At 41.6% G+C, this 20,461-nt stretch overlaps 1 protein-coding gene across 2 annotated transcripts; it reads right to left on the bottom strand.

Annotated features, from left to right (window-relative positions):
- Window positions 1-599: 599 nt before the first annotated feature.
- Window positions 600-9,666, bottom strand: LOC124711667. 2 transcript variants are annotated; one of them, XM_047241860.1, is made up of 4 exons: window positions 9,563-9,666; window positions 6,440-6,541; window positions 2,309-2,483; window positions 600-837 (listed from the first exon to the last, which is right to left on the bottom strand). In XM_047241860.1, the coding sequence occupies exons 1-4, from the start codon at window positions 9,572-9,574 to the stop codon at window positions 716-718; spliced, it is 411 nt and encodes a 136-aa protein (XP_047097816.1). In that variant the 5' UTR covers window positions 9,575-9,666; the 3' UTR covers window positions 600-715. The 2 variants fall into 2 exon arrangements, with proteins under 2 accessions (XP_047097816.1, XP_047097815.1); XM_047241859.1 differs by having other exon boundaries at window positions 600-840; window positions 9,563-9,662.
- Between the last annotated feature and the right edge of the window lie 10,795 nt (window positions 9,667-20,461).

Here is a 20,461-nt window from a genome sequence, read left to right as displayed (position 1 = left end):
AGTGCATCTGACAGCCACTAATTTTGGCCCCTTTCCACAAGTTCAACTATCTGTCCTGTCCTGCGGGTGTGAAAGGGGATCTCATACTTCTTTCTCCTTATTAAGTTATTAATTTGTCCACATTCAAGAGGCATCACCTCATTAAGGCGATTTATATGTAAATTCTCAAATAGAATAAATCTGATTATCTTCCGCAATATTTCAGACTACCTATATGGATACACCGACCCTATCCCACAACTTCACTTGATGCTAATAATTTACTTCCACCACTAGTTTCTCTGAGGCGAGCGACTTTACCCAATGTGGCTGTTCAACAGAGGCCTGTATTGCATAGTCAGTTGTCATTAAACGGACAAGAATCGCATTGGGGGAATTTATAATAAATTCCGATTTCAGCAAATAGCTCATTTTCATATCGCCTCATCGTATCAAAGGAAGCTCGGAGGTCGCTTCCCAAATTCTGTACAAATACGGTACAACAAGAGCCGCAAACTAACTGCGCCAGAAAATTTTCTATCCATTCACACACATCACCCAAATTTCTAGTCATTATTGTGGCAGCCAGTTTGTGCTTACATAATAAATTTTAAAGTCAGTTTCATTAGTCCAAAGCGATTTAATGTAGGAAAAAAGCTACAGAAGATTTACAGCACAGAAGGTTTGCATTACAGAAGGATTAGTGTAGACAGCACGGAACACATAGATGCATCTGCTAGTAGCGGCCACGGAGACCGACACCGGCTTGTGGCGACAGGCCTGGACGGTTGGCACCCCTGCCGGCTACTACCACGCTGTCGTAGTCACCGTAGGCGCCCGTGGCTCCTCCGGACAGGCCTGCTAACAACACAACAGGGTGTCAGTGAGACGTCTTTCCGACTTTGGAATTTGCAGTGTAAACAAGGACATGATGATGAGCTGTAAGAGATGCTGATACATCTTAAACAACACCATGAAAATCAATATTTGTTTGGATGGTACTTTTCATACATGGACTTTTAAAAAGTGTTGTAATTAATTATCATAAACCTCAAAACATGAAGCGTCGTGTGTGAAGTGGATGAAATCTTTAAAATGCGTATGCTTAAACAGTTTTCAGTCTGACTTTATTCTACTCGCAGATATGAAGATGGTATCTGTTCTTTCGGACACGTCCGAAAGAACAGATACCACTTTCATATAGTTAAGGCTAACCGGCCATTGACCTTCTTCTGTGCAGATGCACACGTATTGCCCGAACTCTTACGCGACTCGGTACCATTGTCTGCCGCGAGTAACGAGTGTAATGGGCAGGGGCACTGCGAATGTAGTGTGTGGACATTAAGTTGGGAATGTGGGTCTCACGGGGAGCATGCAAGGGATAAGTCCCTGCAGTCGCACTATCCTCTGTGCACTCGGTGGCTCTGATGCTACGTAAGCAGGAGATCCCGGGTTCGAGTCCCGGTCGGGGCACACATTTTCAACTGTCCCCGTTGATGTATATCAACGCCTGTTGTCAGCGTAGGGTCTTGATTTATTTATCATTTCAAATATCGCAGATGTGGAAATCATATGTAAAATAGAATAGGTGCGAGCCTTGTGTGGACTTTCTCATTCTTCTTGCAAACATAACGCATTCAAATACTCGGTTAGCATAAATACTGAAATGGACACACAAATAACGTGTCAGTGTCTTGACATAAAATAGGATGCATTTGAACGAACTTATCAGCACAATGACGGGTGGTACATAACGCGCCATAAGCGCAATTATTTTGATTTTGCTTCCTCTTGATATTGCGGTTTGTATAGTCGTGATCCATGAAAGCTTTTTGTTCCTGACGTGTCGTAGAGGGGGGTGTGGGGCATCCTCAGGAGCGCTTCTGTTTCTGCACAGTCTTGTCGACGGTAGGCAACGGTATCTCTGACGATGTCGAACATACCTGCGAACGAAACCTCAGGAATAAAAAAGTTTCATAAACTACGATCATACAACCATGAAAGATACACCAGCAACTAGCACAACCCGTAATTAGAGCCTTCATTCTATGAATTTTTGTTCTGATGGAGCCTGGTAATGCCGGAAGGTGCGATATAAGATAATTTCGAAATAAGAAGATAGGCTGAATATGACTTCCTTGGCGTACATATAATGTTTATCGCATCACCACTTATTATTCCTCAAAGATACGATGTTTTTAAACTACTGACACATTTTTTTCGGGTAGACTATCGTAAAGAAACGCTATCAATTGGCCGCCCCACAACCGTATCGCCTCCGCCGAGCTGCAATCTCGGCAGAAGAGGCGCAGCAGCCCTCTGGACTAACCTGGTCCCTCCGGCACGGATCTGTAGGCCTTGAAGTTGCTGCGGCCGCCGGGGAAGGTGCTCTCGTAGCCGTAGTACTCGGGGTCCGTGTAGATCTGGGAGCGGTACAGAGCGCTCGGCTCGGGACCGCCTCCAACCACAGCGCTGGGTCCGCCGTAGCCCAGACCAGCGGCCGCCTGCAACACGTGGAAGCGGCCGGTCATCTTTCTAAACGCACGCACTACTGCTCACCACATCATGGATATTAGTAGAAGTGGGCTAATTAGAACATTACATGTACAGCGATCGCCAGTGACCGCGTATTGTGATGCAATTGAATTCGGCTCATGTGATTATGTTTCATGATAAGAAATCTCAAGGTGCAACAGTTACTCGCACACTAAAGCGTCAAAGAAACTAGTATAGACATGCGTATTCAACTACAGCGATATGTAAACAGGCAGAATACGACGCTGTGGTCGGCAGCGCCTTTATAAGACAACAAGTGTCTGGCGCAGTTGTTAGGTCGGTTACTGCTGCTACAATGTGAGATTATCAATATTTAAATGAGTTTGAACGTGATATTACAGTTGGTGCACGAGCGATGGGACACAGCATCTCCGATATATCGATGAAGTAGCGATTTTTCCCTACGATCATTTCACGAGTGTACCGTGAATATCAGGATTCTGGTAAAACATTAAATCTCCGACATTGCTGCGGCCGGAAAAAGATCCTGCAAGAACGGGACAGAAATGCAACCCTTCCGCAAATTGCTGCAGTTTTTATTGCTGGGCCATCAACAGTGCCAGCGTCCGAACCATGCAACGAAACATCATCGATATGGTCTTTTGGAGCCGAAGGCCCATTCGTGTATCGTTAATGAAATGTCGTGTGACGAGGGCCTCCCGTCGAGTAGACCCTTCGCCTGGTGCAAGTCTTTCGATTTGACGCCACTTCGGCGACTTGCGCGTCGATGGGGATGAAATGATGATGATTAGGACAACACAACACCCTGTCCCTGAACGGAGAAAATCTCCGACCCAGCCGGGAATCGAACCCGGGCCCTTTGGATTGACAGTCTGTCGCGCTGACCACTCAGCTACCGGAGGCGGACACTGCACGAGACAAAGCCTTAAGCCTTGCCTGGGCCTATCAATACCGACATTGAACTACTGATAATTCGAAACATGTTGTCCGGTCGGACGAGTCGTTTGAAATTGTATCAAGTGGATGGACGTGTGCGGGTATGGAGACAACCGCATGAATCCATGGACCCTGCATGTCAGCAGGGGACTGTGACAGCGGTCGAGGCTCTGTAATGCTGTGGGGCGTGTGCAGTTCCAGTGATATGGGACCCTTGATACGTCTGCTTACGACTGTGACAGGAGACATGTACGTAAGTATCCTGTCTCATCAGCTGCATCCATTTGTGTCCACTGTACAGTCCTATGGATTTCGGTAATTCCAGCAGGACAATGCGACACCTCAATCGCCCAGAATTGCTACAGAGTGGCTCCAGAAACATCTGAGTTTAAACACTTCCGCTGGCCACCAAACTCTACAGACATGAACAAGATTGAGCGCTTCTGGGATGCCTTGCAACGTAGTGTTCAGAAGAGGGCTGTCCATAAATCCGTAAGAATACGATGGGGTCCTCGTATTCTTACGGATTTATGGATAGCCCAGCAGGATTCATGGTGTCAGTTCCCAGCAGCACTACTTCGAGTCCATGCCGCGTCATGTTGCGGCGCTTCTGTATGTCACGGGGGTCATACACGGTTTAGGCAGGTGTACCAGCTTCTTTGCCTCTTCGGTGTTTAATTCAACTATAGGCGAGCTAATAAAGCTCTTTCGCTCGTATTTTGCTTATCCTCTTTTCCGAAACTTTCTCTCCCTCCATTGGCTCATCTACACCCGTCGGCTATCTACATCCTTTCTCATTTTCTTCCCAAATTCCCCAACTCTATTTCTGTTTTCATTTTAAATGACACGTCATGTCACTTCACTAACCTATCCACTTGTGAAACAGTTTTGTCTTAATCTACTTTTACACTTCTACATTGTTCCATTCGTGCGCGTGGGTATTATTATTGACGACAGGGCTACGTATGAAATACCGCTGATATTGTACTCATGCTCGTTCCTCCTTAATGTATATACGAGGAAGTACTATGTCTTCCAACTCCTCGTGGAACGTACAATAAATCCTCTCGTGGTCCAAAACGCGATTCTTGTAGCGTCGGCCACTGAAGTTCATGGAGCGTCTCCGTGACACTCTCGCTCGTAATAAACGAAATCGTGACGAAACGAGCAGTTTTTCATTGGATGTTCCCTCTGGCCTGGTTTTTGCTGACGCGGGGTCCGTAGCTCTTATCAACTGGGGGTTCTCTATTTTGCAAAACGTAGTCAGTACCTTTTACACTTTCTCTTTCATATAATACTTGAAACTTAAGTCTACTAAAATATTAATTCGTTAATTCAAGAATTAAAATTTGCTGTCGTTTTTTATTTTTGAACCATTATTAAAGAAATTAGTAGTAGGTAAAACACCAAAACTGCCCGTTTTACTTAACTTGCATTGCATCCATTTAAACAACAAAGAAAAATCAATGGTTTATCACATAGTTGATTATCCCGCCCGGTTGGCCGAACGCACGGCTGTCCGGGCGGGAAGGAGCGCCTGGTCCCCGGCAGGAATCCGCCCGGCGGATTTGTGTCGAGGTCCGGCGAACCGGCCAGTCTGTGGATGGTTTTTAGGCGGTCTTCTATCTGCCTCGGCGAATGCGGGCTGGTTCCCCTTATTCCGCCTGAGTTGCACTATGTCGGCGATTGCTTCGCAAACAAGTTCTCCACGTACGCGTACACCATCATTACTCTACCATGCAAACATAGAGGTTACACTCGTCTAGTGTGAGACGTTCCATGGGGGTGGGGGTCCACCGGGGGCCGAACCGCACAATAGCCCTGGGTTCGGTGTGGGGCGGCGGAGGGGTGAAGTGGACAGCGGTAGTCGTCGTGGGGTTGTGGACCACTGCGGCTGCGGCGGGAACGGAGCCTCTCCGTCGTTTCTAGGTGCCCGGTTAAGATACAATACAATTCAATACATAGTTGATTTGATTTTTATTGTTGTAGAGACCTCATCTGAGGCATTACGAAAGTCAATATTACAGATATCAATATGTCAATATCAGACAGCATTTTGTGTCGTTCCCCCGCGATGAAAATGTTATCCCGCTGTGGTGGACACGGAGTAACGTGTGAAGACTGATAGATCGTGAAGGCGACCACTTCCATGGCTGTTACCAGCACTAGCGTACACAGTGGCATGCAGGATAAGCGTTTCCGTCTTCAAATGGTTCAAATGGGTCTGAGCACTATGAGACTTAACATCTGAGGTCATCAGTCCCCTAGAACTTAGAGCTATGTAAACCTAACTAACCTAAGGACATCACACACATCCATGTCCGAGGCAGGACTCGAACCTGCGACCGTAGCGGTCGCGCGGTTCCAGATTGAAGCGCCTAGAACCGCTCGGCCACAACGACCGGCGCGAATAGGCATTCCACAGTTTCCACCGTCCGACACAAAGGCCTAGTGCTTTTCGAGCGCAAAAACTGCGAGTGAATTAAAATTTCCTGACGCGTTTAAAAAAATGTGCTGCACGACGTGTTGCATACGAACCTTCCCAGTCTTTATATTTGGATCCACCCCAACGCTCCATCCAAGCGCCTTCTGTCTGCCCCAAGAAGCTGTCCTGAACTCACCACCTTCCCTGCGCTCTTGGGAAAATATGTAGCGCATGATTTGGCTTCAGCGTAGGAGGCTGGTGGAAGCAGGGAGGAGAGATTCTTTGCTTTTCTAACTCTCGAATGACTGATATTTTAACTCTGGAAACTGTGGCCAAATCGTAAAACCCTACACGCGTGTCTCCGTACCCAGCATCACTTGTCGAACAACGTTGTAGGTGCGTTCCACCACCTATGTAAATACAATGGGTCGCGAATTACAATCCCCTTTACATTTCTAGTAGGATAATATGGTAAAGGAATAGAACTCTACAAATTACAGACTTTCACAGTTGCGAACGACTGCTCAGACTTGCGAGCAGCTGCAGTAGCGACAGACTTCGTCACAGCAGAGACGCACTCACCCTGGGGTCGGCGAAGCCGCGCGCACCTGCAACTGGCTGCTGGTAGCCTTGCAGCGCCAGCGCGCTGCCCGTGGACGCCACCGCCAACACCAGGAAAGCACTCTGAAACACACACATCACATCACAACTTCAACAGTTTCTCGGCTGTATCATTTTTATTGTTTAGTAACTGACTTCTGATTATTTTTCATTTCTTCGTGGGCTTCAGATAATGACTCAAGCGATTTACTAGTAATTCTGCAATCTTTCAATCTTTTTTGACATTAGGAGTCTCATTACATTTTAGGACGAGAGCCACGCCCTAAAGCCGTAGTCATCCGAAAACGTGTGGTAAACACCCACAATCGAAGAAAATTGCGTGACCATTACGTTGCAACTAAAGTATATCTCGCATTAGGTTGACGAGAATAACATAAGAGACATTAGGGAACGTACAGAGTCATACAGTTCTTTTTTACTACCTTATCCGGAAGTGCAGTCTCTGTTCGAGCTATGAGTCATTGCATGAAGCCATGAATACCTCCCGAAAACTTTGATCAGGCCTAGGAAACATTTTTCCCTCGTTCAGTACCCGAATAGAACAGAATATAAAATCGATAACATCGGCAAGACTGTATTTGCGAAGTATGCGAGTAGATGTAAAAATGAGTGAGAATTTGTTGAAAGACGTATAATGGTTAACTACCATCACAACAGGAACCAGACAGTATGGTAGACAGGACACACGTTCGGGAGAACTGGTAGTCACATGTTCATGTGGTCCAAATTCGGGTGTGCTGTGACCTACCTATAGCCCTTAAGGTAACTGATGCAGTGGCAACTTTGAAAAGGCCTTACCTGATTCCCATTCCCATTCCATTCCGTGCTTGTAATCGGTCTCTAATGACACCCTCGTCGAAGGTACGCCAAAAGTTACTCTAACTTTCCTTATTCTACTGTTACTTCAAGAAAACTGGTTGATGTGTAGTACATGGCACATTAAATTTTTTGATTAATTTCCATACGCTATTGAAAAACATTTCTGTCGAACATTGCCAATTTCAATTTCTGTGGGTGCGCATCAGATTTGTGTTGATTAGTTACAAACATTCTCCCCGGCCTACCACGATTATCCCTTCAGCGGGATCTTAGTAACGCCAGTATTCCATTGATGAGGCCGCTAAGCGAAGAATATTATGCAACTTGTTACACTGCAGACAACCAGTATAGATATGAAGACGGTCTGTAGAGACTGAAACAGCTGATCTCGGAGTGAATTTACTTACAGTTGACCATCAATAAATGTAACTGATTATCTATTGTCTCTGTAAGACAATATAGCTACCCTGCATCGGTCACCACAAATATCAGCGTATTGGTGTGTCAGCGAGATCACTGAAAACAACGTACAAACGTAATGGGAGACCTTCATTATGTTACAGCTTCACGCTGTTATTGAGCCATCTCCAACACAAATACCAAAAATAATCTAATTCTACATTATTCATCATACCGCTTTTCCATAGAAAGAATATAATAAAACGTGAAACTGTTTTTAAGGTAATGTCTTCTCGAAGCCTCAAAGCAATATTACTATGAGAAGGTGGCCACGTTAGCACTTGTACTGTACACCTATAGTCAGAGTGATTTGTTCGCATGGATACAATGATAACTGTTTTTTTTTGTGCTTTACTGGTTATACGAGGCTTTCGATATAATTTCCGCAATTGCAATAGGTCATGTCTCCTATGCGAGAAATTTTTATGGACGGTACTTTTCTTATTCGTGTTGGCCTAAATGGCCAGTGTGTTTTATGCAGCTTATTCGATCAAGTTCATGGTCATTTAACGTCGATCATTTACTTTCAACATCTTGAACATTATACACTATGTGATCAAAAGTATCCGGACACCAACAAAAAGATACGTTTTTTTATTGGGTGCATTGTGTTGCCAGCCACTGGCAGATGCTCCATATCAGCGACCTCAGTAATCATAAGCCATCGTGAGAGAGCAGAATGGTGCGCTCCGCAGAACTCACGGAGTGTATCCTGATGCAGTTTGGAGTTCCTGTGTGATGGTGTGGATAGATGTCTGCCATTACACATTACTACCCTCTTCAACTGTCGGCTGTCTCTGTCAGTCAACAGACGAGTTCGACCTGTACACTTTTGTGTTGTACGTGTCCCTTGACGTTTCCACTTCATTATCACAGCGGAAACAGTGGACTTAGGGATGTTTAGGAGTGTAGAAATCTCGCGAACAGATGTTTGACACAAGGGACACCCAATGACCTGACCACGCTTAGTGAATAGATAACGAAATATTTCTAAACGAGTGCAGTACCTGTATCTCTTGTGCTGACTCCTTATTTAAAATGTAGGTTTAGCTGTCCTAACATGAACACGCTGTGATAAAAGTCAAACTCCCAATATTATCGATATGTATTGGGGATGCCGTTACTCTGTGCTCCGAAGTAATTTGCAAATTCTTGATAGATAGGTTCTGGAAACAGTGAACTAATAAAGTAATCGGCAAGTTGAGCAATGACATTACCCGTTAATTTGAAAACACTAAAGATTTTGAAGAGTTTTTAAATGATATAAATAGTTAAATGTTAACACTTCTCATTTCACTTTTCTTCCAAGACGAAATGGGATAAGTAAGGAGAAATTATAAATAAATATAAATATGATACGGAAATGTAGAATCGAGCCAAAGAAATAACAGCAGCAGTTCTGGTTTGTAGGGATCAGAATGGTGGAAGATTTCTGAGGCGATGGAGACAAGCAGACGACGTTAGCCTAAGAGAGCCATCTATGTAATTATTTTTCCAAAGGAAGGCAGCAGGTAGTTTGTTCTACAGGTGCCATGGGAGTATATATGCTGAGGTATCTACTGCTAACAAAATTTTCAAAAATGATGAAAGTTAAACAGTAAATGTAAAAAGTTAGAAAAGGAAAATATTCTGCACCACAATTCGAGTGGAGTGTAGTGTACATGGAGAAATAACTTTAAAACACCATAGAAGCAACTTCAATACGGCATGAAGCTAATTGAGCGATCCTCGTCTGAAAAAAGAGTTCTCGAGGATTACCTGAGAGAGCCTCTATCGCCGTAAGATGTAGTATCATAATATGCTCACCAGAGGACTCATGGCAGCCGGTACGTGTTCCCAGGATCTGTTGTGCGACACTGGTTGCCAACCGAGAGGAGTCCGTCCGTTTTATAGATGTCTGCACGCCCCTGACCCTGGTCGGGCCTTCACCTTGCTGCTGGACAACATGTGTGCACTGGTTTCATTGGTCAGCATGTGGTGTTCCTTTTTGCTCTTCTTCGTCACGTTCGTGTCTTGTGTCCGGACAGTGCTCGGCCTCCCCCTGGGAATCTTCCGACGCCGGGGACCTTGGCTCCCGCTGATGAGTGGCTTCGCTCTGCGCGGTACGTAAATTATTTTAGAGGTGTTACGTTAGCCGGGAGCAGCGCGCCGCCTGCGCCTGGACGCCGGTCGTGACGGATGGGCCACGATTCTGACACCTCCACACGCGCCGCCTCTATCGTCATGCAGCGTTACAGTGTTCTGTTTGTGCTGCCTGCTCCGACACATACCACACAGCTCGTATCCGTTTGCAAGGAACAAACTTCTACTCGAAAATGGAGAAGTATAGGTTCTAACGTCCCGTCAACGACGAGATCGTTACGAACGGAGCAGAGCTGAGAATTGGGGAAGAACTGGAAAGGAATCGGCCTTACCGTTTCAAAGGGACCGTCGTGGCAGTAAAATCTGATAAAGGTTCCACAGCACTTATTATCTTTAATGATGATCATGTACAAAAAAACACTAGAATTCTTGGCAAACAACCACATACTTGAAGTTCTAGTTGACCCCACACCAAAGTTTCAAACTAAAATAAGAAAATGCGTTAACAACGGTAAATTTATTTTCACTAACAATGAAGTACGAGACCTTATTGTGATGAACCCAACAGCCCCCATACTTAGAGCACAACCAAAAGTCCATAAAACCAACACACCTATCAGGCCTATTATGAACTCAATTAAGAGCCCAGCCTACAAATTAATGAGAGAACTAAATAACATGCTTGTAGAAAAATAAACATTTGAAAAATCATATTCCATAAAGAACAGCTATGAATTTATTAACAGTTTGAAAGATTTGACAGTACCACCTCAAGCCAAGCTTCTATCCCTAGATATTGTAAACCTTTACAGCAGTGTACCTGTAGATGAAACAATTGAGATAATAAGAATTAACCTATTGAGAAACAAGACAATGAGCAAACCAGATATCATAGAACTAGTAGATGTACTTCATTTAATGCTCTCACATAATTACTTCTCTTTTAACAATAAAATTTACAAACAGGACCAAGGACTAGCAATGGGGAGCCCTCTCAGTGGCCTAATAGCTGAAATATTTATCAACCATATAGAAAACAAAATTCTAACACTAAATGATAACATCACAAGCAAAGTTAAATTCTATAAGAGATATGTAGATGACACCCTCATTCTATTTGATGGAAAGGAGGATGAAGTGACAAACCTTTGTAACAAATTCAATAGCCTACCAAAAAATATTCAATTCACACTTGAACAGGAAGAAAACAACACCATACCTTTTCTTGACATAAAAATATCAAAACAGAACCAAAAGGTAGCTTTCAATGTTTACAGAAAACCAAATGCCTATACACATCCCTCTTTCCACAAAAAAGCTGCTTATAGATCAATGCTGTACGGAGTACACAAATTTCCACTTCAACATACAGACCTGCAAAAAGAAATAGAAACCATAACATATACTGCAAAAACAATAGACATGAACCTTCTCTAATTAATACCATGTCACAATAGATAAAGAATAAACTGAACAAACAACATGAAACTACACACACAACTGACAATGCCCCAGCAGTCAAATATGTAAAAATGCCATACTGTGGAATAATATCTGACAAATTACCAAGACTATTCAAAAATACAGATGTAAAAATCAGCTTCAGCACCAACAATAACCAGAGTAGGAAGCTTATTGACTATATAAAACCACGAGATACAAGTCTTGATGCATCTGGAATTTACAAAATTACCTGCACCCAATGTAATAAATATTATATCGGCCAAACAGGCATAAATTTCAAACCCAATTCAAAGTACATTTAGACTGCTACAAGCTTGATAAATGTAACAAATCAGCAGTAGCAACTCACATTAAAGACACAGGCCACCCTTTGAAAATCGAAAACAACCTCGAAATTTTACACAAAATAGGAGAAAGTAAAAGAATGGATATCATGGAAGAAATGGAAATTTTCATACATAATACGAAGCACACAGATAATATTCTTAATGAAATAACCGAATTCAAAAACTCAAAATTCTTTAGCAGTCTTAAGCCGGTTCTAACTCAATAGATTCTAGATATGTCAATGTAAATAATTGACTACAAATCTGTCAGTACCAAGAATATCGATACAAAACCTCGATAATCGATACAGACTCGCATGCTGCAGTCCGCCGTCTTGTGTTGTGTGCATAACGTCGAAGCAATCTCTACATTGAATCACTTTGGCATTCAGTGGCAAAATGCAGTGTGCAATAGTGCAATATCAATCAACAGCTCTGTTATTACACCAGTGATGCAAGTGAAGCAGCAAGATGATGAAATCGTAAGTGATCAGCCGTCATATAAAAGCCTTTCACACTATCTTCGTAACACATAACTGATGCAAGTCTATCTGCATCCTATACAGGCTGTGATATCATACATAGTCAACCACAAGGAAGAAAACTAGCAGAAGACGTCACTGATTACGATTTCTAGCCATACACTACCCCCCTCCTCCCCACCAAATGCCACACCAGCCGCTACAGTAACAAACAATGTACAAAGAGTTCTAGTTTAATCTAGTTTAAGACTGTTTCCTTTTAAGTAACATTTTTCGGTATATATGTGTGTATGTATAAACGCCTGAAGATGAACAGAACATGTTCTAAACGCGTTGTATTACGTTAGATTAAACATAAAATAAAAAAGTGACTGATAGCAGAAATTAAAAATAAATATTCGCCCTTAAGTGATTTACAGAAAACGTGGATACCCGAATTCTGGTTGATCTAGACGAATATTAGCACCACTGTACTTCTGACTACAGTTCCAAAGTCTTACCACTGAGACATCTCATTTAGTCAATGAGAGGTGTATCAGTCGTCATCATTTGTATTTTACTGAGAATAGAATGACATACTACCTTAACCCAGTGAGTACATCTGATATCCATTTGTTATGTAATTGTCCTAGTTGACCATATAGTAAAATAAAGGTAATGAAGCACACTGGTGTTCTATCACCCTATAACGTTTTTTCACAACAAAGTTTATGAATCAGTTACACAACTATGACATGTACAACTCCGAAAATTTGGTATTTTGTATCTTTCATTGGAAAGTTCTGTCAGCTTTACTAACAAATATCCTGAAACTGTATGTGTAAACAATTTTTTTTAACATAGCGGCGTTACCAAACTATATAAGTAAAACTAAGGAACAGACAGTTCTATTATGAAACTAAATTATTATTCAGCTATTTACATGTGATATTTTTGCAAGAATATTGTTTGTTTGGGCATTTAGATTTAATTTCAGTTCTTAAACATAATTGGCAACATGACACTTGCGACTTGAATATTTTGTAAATATATATTTAACGCATATAAACTGCAAGTTGAAAGATCAATCATTATAAGATGAAGATGTAGATATAAGATCGTTAGTCAAAATAGGATAGAGGAAATTCAAATTCGTAATTTATAAAACTAGTCATAAAACATTGTCGAACACATTTATCCTTATACTGAAACAGTGTTATATAAACAACAATGTAAAATACTAATAATGCAGTAAAATACACTTGTATTATTAGTAACGTTAGCTGTTTAGGCACCAACAGTCCACAGTCACTGGTAGTTTCGTTTCATTTTCGATTAATCTTCATGCACTGTTGCAGTAGCAATCTAGGGGTTAATAAAACTTGAAATATAAGACATATGTTTACTTATTTGGAAATACAAGGCAATAGACACATTAATATGTGCAGCGACCACAGAACTCGGGGAAATAAAGCACAGAAGAAACAATGAAAGTCATCGAGGACTATTCCAACTATTAAAAAAGATGAAACATAAGTAAAGTTCTTTCTGAGAGTACTTGGTATCCTAGATTTAGTTTGCACTTTTTTGTACCTCCCCGATATGTGAGATTCTTCGCCTGTCAAATGAAGAAATTCAAAGTATAAAATAGTAATTATTAGACCAACCTCAACTAACCTGATATTTCAATAAGAATAAGTGGGAGGTCGCAGTTTCTCTTTCGGTCCAGGTCTCGAGACCGATAAATAGAATAAATCAGAATATAGAATTCCTTAAGATGCTTGACTGCAAAAGAGACTCCTTGGTGAACGAAACAAGATTGTTATTTTGGAAGAAAAAGAGTAAAGTGGGGATTTAGGAAGAACAGTAATTTCACGGGCACCGTAGTAGGCATCTTTATTTTCTGAACGGCAAATGTAAATGATGCCTAAACAAAATCTGGCTATTTTGCGTTTTCATGTTACCAATAGACAGCATAAAAAAATGCTGAGGTTGAGCATAACGCGATTTTATCATCGATTTGTCCACTTACGGTTTTTGAAATCGTGTCAGCACTAATGCTATGTTTATTCGGATTGTGATAGTGTTTCTTTTATCCTGAGGGACAGATAGTGTCTGTGCTATAACCCACTCCCAGTCCCATTCTTTCCACTGATTTGGTTAATGAAATACATAAAGAAGAAAGACGTATTTCACGCTAGCTCATAAAACAAATGACAAAAGGTGCTTATTTCCAATATTGTAATTTCACTTTAAGGGATAGGGTTCTAAGCGAATCTTTGACGGCATCATTAAGGAGTCATAATGAGAGCGTCACGCTCTAAATCTATTTGAGGCTGCATGCAAGTGGACATATGGAGTTATAGTCTGCTTTTGGGGTACACTGCGAAACTATAGTGCGCCTAGGCAAGGGAATGCTTTAATGTCACTCAGTCAATATGTACCTAAGTGTGTGAGTAAGGAACATAAAGTAGTCGAATATTTGACAAGTAAGCTCGCTAACAGGGAAAATTGAAACTAGTTACTTTACCGCCATCATGTCTAAAGACGTTTTCATGTGGTAGTGCTAGATCCAAGGCAATACGAGAATAACGAACTGAAAAGCAAGTGCAGGAAATATCTACCTCTTCTGAACTGTCTATAGGTGTCCCATATGCCACCCACTTCAGCTCACCCATAAAAAGAAATCCGTATATCAGCAACATAGCTAGAACAATATTCAACACACAGCAGCTGAAACTGGTCTCTAAATATCGCTTCTGTCAAAACATTAAGGGATCACAGTCGGAAACTGTGCACTTGCGGTATTTTTGTGGCATACACAAAGTGTTTCCTTTTATATTCTGTAAACACTCTAACACTTTGCACACGTAGTTTCTTTTTTAAACCTTTTATATTAATCACAATGTCTGTGGATGCAGGACCCATTCAGCAAGAGTGGTGAAACCAAGTGAAATTTTTTTTATTTGCTTAAATAAAACACTAAAACTCTGTGATTCTAGAATCCTGCAGTTCTCTATTGCGATTTTATGGCAGCCAACTTTTTTGTGAGGCCTGTTTCAGGGAAAACAGGCTTAAACATTTCCCCAAATGTCTTATGACAAGGCATCTACAAAATCGTTAGTCATCAGTGGATTCACATTTGCTGCCCTCAGTACTTATAGTCCGAGCAGATATTAAGACACCATGATATGAGTCGAAGGTAAATTGTATGTTACTTATGGCCAGGTCATTTTCTTCCCAGGAATGACGTTACAGGCTTTCTGTTTTCCTTAATACACTGTTCCATACCAGTAACATACTGTCAGCCATATACCACACTGTACCCGTTTCACATTGCCTGAAACAAAAACGTTGTGAAAAACCAATAAATCTCTCTATTGGACCGTCTTTTATACAACCTGAGAATAACACTCATTTGTAACTTACATCCAGGGTATCATAAGCTTGCACACCTACAAACTCACGTGACGGTAACTCTCCTTTACTACGATCATTATTTTGTGATAACTTCATCTTGAAAGCGTCCTCTGAATACAAGCTCTCTCTTGTCCAAGAAACAAACAACATCAATAAGTCTGTCGGTTACGAATCTATTTTCTTTCACAATAGCATTATGTTTCATTGCTAGAAGTTTGACTCCTTGAAAAACTGAATTTGTCCATGGCCCAACAACTGAAAATTCTCTTGATTCTGAAGATGCTTTCTTAAATTTCGGTGTTTTTCGCATTTCCTGTCAAAATTTTTTTTCGCATATACTTACGTCCACTCTTATTTAATCCGAGTCTCTGCAAACAAAATAATTGTGTAACACAACAGTTTATTTGTTACAGAGCAGCCGGTAAGCCAAGATACGTTTTATACCAAAAAACTGAAATTTTCTGTGTTGATTCGCGTCAACTATTTTAACAACTAAGTGTGATGTGAATCGTTTATCTTTATCTACGTAGTTAGTTTCGTAAGTCCAGCTTGAAAATGCTTTGTCGCCTAATTCACGAAATGAAGATACAAGTGTTCCCTTTGCACAAACCATAATAAAACCAGTTAATCATATACACTTATATATATTAAAACAAGTTTTGTTAAACCAGGGCTGAACAGTGCGCGATACAACACAACGTTTCACGACCGAGGCAAGCATTAGTGCCAGGCTCCTTCGACGCACGTGACTGCCTGCCACCCTACAGGCTGATGTGTGGAAACAAGAGGCTATTTCTAGAAGACTCCAATGAATTGTTTAACTGGATAGCATGCATAATGCAGTGAACTTCCAACTCATGGATGGATCGAAGTGACATACAAAGCGAACTCACACTGTTTTCAACGCATATATTCAAATATTTGGGTTGAATAAACCTCAAAAGTCTCTGAAGCGCTCCAAGACTGGTGTAAGGCAGAACATCCACCAGATTACAGTAGCGCTTTTCGTCGTTAATGTTGTTACCAGTTTTGGCAGGATATATAAGAAGTCAGAAAAGCTACAGATGTTGAGGGAGGCAGTTACGAGTTTAATTTTATCCATATTTTGCAGCTTAAAACGTTACTGTATTCAAAACATTGAAGGTATGAATTAAACAACGCCTTCAGTCACAACTTTTTCGTGTTTTATTAACTACGCAATCCATTTCGGACCTGTGGGTCCATCGTCAGGTGTAATTTGTCTTAATACATCTTTTATTTCTTCTCCTGAATGAGGTGAATTGCACATTCCTGTCACGAAAAGGCTTAATGTTAAGTTATCAATTTCGTAAGTCGAACGCGGAAAACATGTGCAAAATAGTGGAAAATGAACAGTGTAAACTTACCACGTCCTCTAAGGAAAACATTTTTAACGTTTTAGTACCGACAAATATTATTTTTGTTGCTGGTTGGTGATTTTAACCACCAACAAAAACAAAAGTTCAGCATACACAGAAAACGCACTTACACAGACATAACACTGGACAACTCATCATGCCATCCAATCACACAGAAACATGCTGCATTTAGGTATATGCTACACAGAGTACACTCCCTTTATTTAGAAGAAAACACTGTCTAGAATGAGATAGATAGACCCATAGGAATCTCAGGGTAGCAAACAGGGTCTGCACGTCGGTGGCGCTCGGAGGGAATGTGAATTGGCTGTGAGGTGTGCCGAGATAGTCTGCGCAGTTGTGATAATGCTGTGTCCTGGGTAGTGCCATGGTTAATGCACCAGCTTAGTAACCAGAAGATCCCGGATTCGAAGCTCAGTCCGCTACACGTTTTCACTTGTCACTGCTGATTCCATGTAATGTTCTGTTGCAGCTGAGAGGAGTGATCCCCTTCACTTTACATATAATGTCTAACATGTGTGAGACTGGTTCTGATGTAAATTCCTACCACAGTTGCGCAACGGCGCTCTGTGAGTGTTTTAGGAATTTGTTGTTGAATCTATGGTCTACAAGGTAGGAAGACATCATCTATGCATGAAGAGCTCAGAATAATAAAGCAGTATGGATAGTGATGTAATCAGACAATGATCTCACTATCAGTTCCACCATAACCACTTTTAAGGAAATGTTAGTGTGTGGGTTCAGGTATAACTATATGTGAGCAAAAACTAAAACTTAGATTTTCGTTATTAAGGTCTATTTTTACCCTTAAGTATGACTTCATCACATAGCAATGTTAGAAAAATTATGTACAGTATGGAAAAATATTGATATTGGGAGTTCACAACTGTGAAGCGGAATTCGTAACTATTCTAAGGTTCTTTAACGGTAAGATGCTTGGCGACCATGTGTGGGGGTCGCTAAAAATACAAACAAATTAAATACAATTGGAGCCAGAGGTATCAATTACTAAAATGCACAATGAAAATACCGAAAATTGAATGGGGGACAATAATGAGCTATCAAAAAGAAGTAAACATTAAGACAATTTCATAACTTAAGAGTATAAAGCACTCTACAGTGGCTGATCAATTATTTTCATTTGTTTGGATATCTCGCGTTTCTGCTTCAAATAAGCCCGACAATCGTGAATATGTTTAACTACAGGTCATGACTGCATCTACAAAAAATAGGAGAGATGGAGACAACCGCAGTTCTGAGTGTCAATTGAGTATCACCTGTTGGCTAGTGTAAGCAAGCATGTTTACCTTTGATCGGCGGTGGCACTGGCGGCGGTCAGCACAAGCTGTGAACCTGAAAATTTACTCTAAATATCTCTCGACTCCTTAAACACCACTTGGAAACAATTCCGGCGTCTTCGGTGAAGCCGCGACTCCTTGTTGTTTCCTAGCTATGTTAATTGCCATGTTACGCGCTATTTGGCTGGAACAGCGCGTACGTCATTGCCCTCAATTCGTTCTCAAGCGTTAAGTGTCAGTGCTTGGTGCGATTCTGCATACTAGGAGACTTTGCAGTTTACCTTCTTACAAGTTATGACTAGCCTGTAAACGAGTGTTCACATAATGAAATCGTCTTAGCGCGGCATGAGTCGCCTTACTCAAACACTCGATAATTTTCTTCAAGAGAAGAAGTGAATTACTCTGTCTGCAATTTTCGTACATCAAAGCTGGTGGCCAGGCGTTTCATTTCTGGCCATTCAGAGCGTTTGTACTAGAGTTTTTGTAGCCTATCACAGGAGTGGTTTCTATCGTACGGCAAACTTCTAGTGCGTAATACTGAGATAAACAGCTTTTCACTTCATGCAAGTTTTAAAACAGGTGGCTGCAGTGAGTCACAGATATTTGAGTTGGATTTCTTCAGACATTCATCTTATTCTCCCGCCATGTTCCTGTAGACAGACTTTCCAAAAAAAATATTCAGATGTGTGTGAAATCGTATGGGACTTAACTGCTAAGGTCATCAGTCCCTAAGCTTACACCCTACTTAACCTAAATTATCCTAAGGGCAAACACACACACCCATGACCGAGAGAGGACTCGAACCACCGCCGGGACCAGCCGCACAGTCTATGACTGCACCGCCTTAGACCGCTTTTTTTTTCTCGTTTTTTGTTCGTTTTCGTTCGTTGTATCTGCTCGGAGCGGACGTCGCAAGACAGCCGTTTCAGTTTGTCGTTGATCCATTAACACGGTTTTTTTTATTACAGAGGGCAGCTAACCCTCTAACCGAACACGCTGATCTACCGTGCCGGCGTCCGCTCGGTTAATCCCGCGCGGCAAAGGCTTTCCAAAGGGTCATCGTTAAGAGCAGGAACAAGGACTCAGAAAATGGTTCAAATGGCTCTGAGCACTATGGGACTTAACTGCTGAGGTCATCAGTCCCCTAGAACTTAGAACTACTTAAACCTAACTAACCTAAGGACATCACACACAACCATACCCAAGGCAGACTGTAGCGCCTAGAACCTCTCGGCCACCCCGGCCGGCGAACAAGGACTGCTTTTGCCGACGGCCTACGCAGTGTCTCCGGCGTCTCACTGTTTCCGGTAGGTGTCCCAGTGAGGTTTCAGCCACGTGGGACGCCTGTGCCAACATAAAATTCTCCTTCCCCCAAAACTGCATTGATTATATTGAAAAACAGGGTTTCGTAACCAAAACAGTGTGGAATAATGTGACGTGTTGGTATTCTGATTAAAACAAACTGTTTTCAGAAAAAAGTATGTTAGATCACATTTTGAACGCTCCTCTTACAACACAGCAATGTTTATTTCAGCACGGATATTTAAAGATTTTAACTATTGATATAGAGAGGATGAGCCTAGACATTGTTAGTGAGTGCGTTATGTTCTGAAATGGTAATAAAAAGAATTAATACTGATTTTTGCTGTTAGGATTTCACAGTTAAATTTCCCACTATCCATTTTAATTGAGGAAACATGCAGTGCACTATAGAACGCAGTGAGGGATGATATAGAAGTTTTCTTACATCATATAAGGATTGGTATAACATTTTTAGAAACGCTGCAATGACAGGTATTGGTGTACACCGCAGTTTTAATCACCCTCTTGCGTGCAAAATGGCAGCTTATAAATCAATTTTGTATCGCCACCAGAATGGTATACAGCGTAAAAAAGAAATATTTAGGAATAGGCAGAAGTCAAATGGTAAAGAAATCACACTATGGAGGTCGGACGAAGGGGAAGACGAGTTCATTGGTTACCATAGGATACCGTACTTTCGTACGATTTCACAGAAAGTAGGTAAAAAAGTTAAGGACAAGAAAGATAAAGCCAGAGTTCTTTATCCCAAAGAATACTGGTCACCGTCTTGTAAGTAGGGTGGCTTGTGAAAAGTACAACACTACTGGTGTATATGGCATCAGTTGCGACAGTTGTACTTCCAGGTTTGTGGAGCAGACCAGGATAGGATTTGGTATTAGATTCTGACAAAACCAGAGTGTCAGGAATTCGAAGTCTACTTTAAGTAGCCACTTAC

This window comes from Schistocerca piceifrons, chromosome 8 (genome assembly GCF_021461385.2).
Source record: "Schistocerca piceifrons isolate TAMUIC-IGC-003096 chromosome 8, iqSchPice1.1, whole genome shotgun sequence".
Taxonomy (NCBI): domain Eukaryota; kingdom Metazoa; phylum Arthropoda; class Insecta; order Orthoptera; family Acrididae; genus Schistocerca; species Schistocerca piceifrons.
Note: the sequence above shows the minus strand (reverse complement) of the source record. Positions and strands in the feature narration are given on the sequence as shown.

Coding starts and splice junctions, on each gene's coding strand:
- LOC124711667 (XM_047241859.1), bottom strand. Junction 2,484..6,439: donor GCGGCTTCGCCGACCCCAGG/GTGAGTGCGTCT, acceptor CACGTGTTGCAG/GCGGCCGCTGGTCTGGGCTA. Junction 841..2,308: donor ATCCGTGCCGGAGGGACCAG/GTTAGTCCAGAG, acceptor TTGTGTTGTTAG/CAGGCCTGTCCGGAGGAGCC.